The sequence below is a fragment of the Lipotes vexillifer genome, unplaced genomic scaffold, assembly GCF_000442215.2.
Source record: "Lipotes vexillifer unplaced genomic scaffold, Lipotes_vexillifer_v1.1 scaffold565, whole genome shotgun sequence".
NCBI classification, from domain to species: domain Eukaryota; kingdom Metazoa; phylum Chordata; class Mammalia; order Artiodactyla; family Lipotidae; genus Lipotes; species Lipotes vexillifer.
This window is the reverse complement of record NW_006771554.1, coordinates 342,726-347,535: the sequence shown is the minus strand read 5'-3', so window position 1 is coordinate 347,535 and position 4,810 is coordinate 342,726. Positions and strand designations below refer to the sequence as shown.

Genomic DNA, 4,810 nt, shown 5'->3' with positions numbered 1-4,810 from the left:
TCCACCCTTCTCCTGAATGTTCTAGCTCTAATGACCTGTTGCTGGACATCTTCATCACACAGCTTTTGAAGCTGTCTTTCTTCATCCTTCAAGTCCCCAAAGTCCAAAGGGCTTGGTCCAATTTCTATATCATTTTAACAGGGTATCAACGTTAGCAAACCAGATGTGATCTTCAGACTGGAGCAAGGAGAAGAACCATGGACAGTAGAGGAATTCTCAAGTCAGAACTACTCAGGTGAGTGATAACTAAGCAGGTGGAAACCCGTGGAAATGAGAGTTCTATGGTGGTTAGTGAGTGTAGTTGGCATCTTTGCACTGTTCCTCAGGAATCTCTTTTTATAGGCCCCAGACCTTGGGAAGGAATTGAGGACAAATGACTGTCATGCTATAGATACTTAAAAACATTGTCCCCGAATAAATGTACTTCTTTTTTTTTTTTTTACTTTTTATTTATTTGTTTGCTTGTTTATTGTTGGCTGTGTTGGGTCTTTGTTGCTGTGTGCGGGCTTTCTCTAGTTGCGGCGAGCGGGGTCTACTCTCGGTTACCACGCACGGGCTCCTCATTGCGGTGGCTTCTCTTGTTGCGGAGCACAGGCTCTAGGCGCGTGGGCTTCAGTAGTTGTGGCGCATGGGCTCAGTAGTTGTAGCTCGCGGGCTCTAGAGCACAGGCTCAGTACCTGTGGCACACGGGCTTAGTTGCTCTGCGGCATGTGGGATCTTCCCAGAGCAGGGCTCGAACCCATGTCCCCTGCATTGGCAGACGGATTCTTAACCACTGCGCCACCAGGGAAGTCCTAAATGTACTTCTTTAATCGAAATTTATAAAGATTTTTGCTGCTAAGTTATCCATCTCTGGTGTACAGACCCTCTTTTAGCGTACTCTGAACTTTAGTTCTGTGGCATTCTCTTTTGCCTACCTGACCCCACCTTCCTTTAACATAGACTTGCTGTATATGCAGACATTCATAGGTCAGTCTTAAAAAAATAAATCTTGCTTGATTTACACAATCTATTTGCAAATCTAGTTGCATTCCACGTTTCTCTCCATCCTTTAACTGAGAGACCAGTTTCACTCTCCACGCTCAGCCCCACTGCGGGGGGACTAGGGTGAGACAACCAAGGTGCCTCAGATACAAAACTTAAGAAGACACTCACTCTTGGGGTGGTGCAGGTGCCCTAGAGGTCGTGCCTACCTCACCCTAGTTCCAGCCCTGCTCAGCCCACAATCTTTCTTTCTATTCTTTGTATTTGTGCAAATTCTGAAGTTCCCATGTTGCTGGCAAAATTTGAGACTCACCCCTTCCTCTGTGTCTCTTTGTAACTCTGACTATCTCTCTGAAGTCTGTTCTGCTGGTCTCACTGTCTCTGAGTGCTTCTTTGAGTCTCATCTGTCTTATTCAATACTGTGTCACACACACTTGCAGTATACTTTGTGCTTACTGTTCCTTGTGACTGTTTTCCTTTTTCTATGGCAGAGGTACTCGTATTCTTTGCTACTTTCCTCTTCCTTTCATCCTGTTAGACAGGCTGGTGTGGGTGGGCTGGCTTTTTTTCTATTGTTTGTTTTTCCTTTCCCCCAAATCAGTCGGAGATGTTTGTATTTGACATTTCCTTAATCCTGAAGAGCTGAGCCAGTCCACCACAACAAGGCATTTGTAAGGAACTCTCATTTCATAGCAAGTGTGTCACGGATCACATGTTATTATTAATGGTACTCCCTCCTAGAAGCTGATGATGCCTTAAAGGAGGACAAGGCAATCCAAGGCAAACGTTTGAGGCAAATTGTATTCTTCTGCAATAAAACACTGATTACAGAGAGAGCTACTGTATTTGGGAAAACATTTAATCTGGGCATGAATATTGTTCCCTCAAGAAAAACACCCTACAGATATCCATGTGGAAACAATTTAAAAACTAATTCAGTAGTAATCGTTGCAAAGAAAAGCTACTTTAAAAAGGTTCCTGATGAATACAGTAGATGTGGGAAAATGCAACTCGTTTCTAAGCAAGAGAAAAGTCGTTCTGGAATTAAACAATACAAATATAATCCTGTTAGGAAAGCCAGAAGTCAAAATGAAGATTTGATTCTGCACCAGAACATTCAGGCTTTGAAGCGACCTTTTGGCTATGGAAAATGTGGGAAAACCTCTTCAAGAGGGCAGTCCTCTTCACATAGAAGAGGATACATTCTGAAAGGAAACCAAGTTAATGTAATGAATGTAGGAAAACCTTTTCTAAGAAGTCCACCCTCATTGTACACAGAGATTTCATACAGGGGGGGAAACCCTATGTTCATAATGACTGTAGGAAAACTTTCCGTGTAAAGACAAACCTTACTCGACACCAAAGAATTCATACTGGAGATCGACCCTATGAATGAAGCGAACGTGGAAAAACCTTCACTGACAAATGGGCCCTCGTCGTGCATCAGAAAATTCAGAGGGGAGAAATCCTATGAGTGTCATGAATGTGGGAAGACCTTTTTTGGGAAGTCAGCCCTCACTGAACATTTCAGGTCACACACGGGAGAAACCTTATGAATGCAAAGAATGTGGGAACACCTTCAGCAAGAATCTTACCTCGCTGTTCATCAGCAGACACAGAGGAGAGAAACCAAATGAATGTGAAGAATGTGGGAAAACCTTCTGTCATTCAGCCCTCTGTGTGCATCAGAGATCTCACACAGGAGAGAAACCCTACGAATGCAGTCAGTGTGGAAAAATTTTATGTACTAAAGCAACCCTCATGGCACATTGGATAACTCATAGAGGAGAGAAATCTTACCTACGTAACAAATGTGGGAAATTTTTCTGCCATAAGTCAACGCTCACTATACATCACAGAACTCACACTAGAGAGAAAAGCAGTGTGTTTAATAAATGTGGTAGAACATTCGCTGTGACGTCAAACCACAGTGAATATAAGAGAGTGCACACAAAGGGGAATCTTTATGAGTGCAATGGACGTGGACATGCCATCAACAAAAACTCACACATCAAGCATCAGAGAACTATATGGGAGAGACCATATGAATGTAGCCAGTATGGGAGAAGCTACTGCCGGAAGTCGGCCCTCACTCGCCATCAGAGGACACACACAGGAGATAAACCCTACGAGTGTAATGAATGTGAGAAAACCTTCCACCAGAAGTTCTCCTTTGTTCAACACCGGCGAACTCACACTGGGTAGAAGCTGTATGAATGTGCTGAACGTGGGAAATCCTGCCATAAGTCAGCCTTCAGAGTACATCGGAGAATTCATATGGGAGAGAAACCCTAGGAATGTAACAAGTGTGGGGAAGCCTACCATCGGCTGTGGACTCTCACTGAACATCAGAAAATACACACAGGGAGAAACCCTATGAGTGTCACGGATGCGAGAAAACATTTTGCCACAAATCAAACTTCCTGCTACCTCAGAAGACTCATAAGGAATGAGCTCCGAGAAAGCGGTCATCAACAAAGGAACAAATCAAGTAATTTACACAATGCTAAAGCTCTGTGGATAGGCATAGAGGAGTGAAATTGTATAAACACAATTAATGTGAGAAAACTTTCAGCCATAAATCAAACCTCATTATCACATCAGAAAACTCACACAGGAGAATAAAATAGAGTGTGTTTAATAAGTGTGTTGTAACATTCACTAGGCACCATGAAAACGTTCAACAATTCAAACATTACGCCACGTGTGCCTCCCTTTTAAAATAATGAAAGAGATGATGTTTAAGTTAATCTGTTCCTTTCCACATTGTTGTGTGACAGTATGTTTGAGGATCTAACCTTATTTCATTCCACATCAAAACCAACTGTTCCTATGATAATTTAGTAGCTTATAATTTCCTAATTTATGGTGCTCTAAATTCTCAGATTGAACAGGTTGGGTTTTGTCTTCTAACTCTGTCTCCATAGCCTTCTAGTAATGGACCCAAATCCCTTCATCTGCAGAGGTGGTGATAAGGGGACTAACCATGGTATTCCATCCTCCTGGTTCCACTTCCTACCTGCATGATGGAACCTCCATAAAAACCCCAACAGTATGGGGTTTGGAGCTTCCAGGTGGAGGTGCTGGGGGAGTGGCTTCCCCAGGAGCTCCATGCCCCTTCCCACATACCTTGCCCTACTCATGTCTTCCATCTAAATGTTCACCTGTATCCTTTATCATATCCTTTTATAATAAACTGGTAAACAGCAAGTAAACTGTTCACCTGAGTTCTGTGAGTTGCTCTAGCAGGTTAATCAAACTCTAGGAGAGGGTCACGGGAACCTCTGATTTATAGTCAACCTGTCAGAAGCACAGGTGACAACCTGGACTTGGGATTTGAAGTTGGGGTTGAGGGGCAGTCTTGTGGGACTTGTACCCTTACCCTGTGGGATTTGACACTATCCCCAGGTGGGTATAGTCAGAAATGAGTTAAATTACAAGACACTCAACCAGTATCACAGAATTGCTTGGTGTGGGAAAAAACCCCACACATCTGGTGTCACAAGTGTGAATGTGGTGGTAGTGTGGGATAAAGGAGAAACACAGGAGAACTGAGTTTTTCCTGCACACAGGGGTTAAGACTTCAGTGTATCTTTTGGAGCGACTCACATCAACCTACAACACCCTGTTGGATTCTGTCCTCAAACATGTGACAGTGGATTTAAATAAGGAATTAATTATTAAAAGCAAAAAAAGGAAGTTGTGCACACTGTGTTAGTGTTTAGATGACATTTTAAGCCTCTATGTAAGCACTTCTATCTTCTCTCTCCACTTATCATACCGACAACTCTATTATTTGCTTAAACAGTAGAAATATCTTATGTGT

The 4,810-nt window shown here is 42.8% G+C and overlaps 1 protein-coding gene across 1 annotated transcript; it reads left to right on the top strand.

Annotated features, from left to right (window-relative positions):
• The first annotated feature begins 2,745 nt into the window (after nucleotides 1-2,745).
• On the top strand, nucleotides 2,746-3,189 carry ZNF334 (zinc finger protein 334). The gene is made up of 2 exons (XM_007446938.1): nucleotides 2,746-2,868; nucleotides 3,022-3,189. Exons 1-2 carry the CDS (start codon nucleotides 2,746-2,748, stop codon nucleotides 3,187-3,189), a joined length of 291 nt encoding a protein of 96 aa, XP_007447000.1.
• Nucleotides 3,190-4,810: the final 1,621 nt, after the last annotated feature.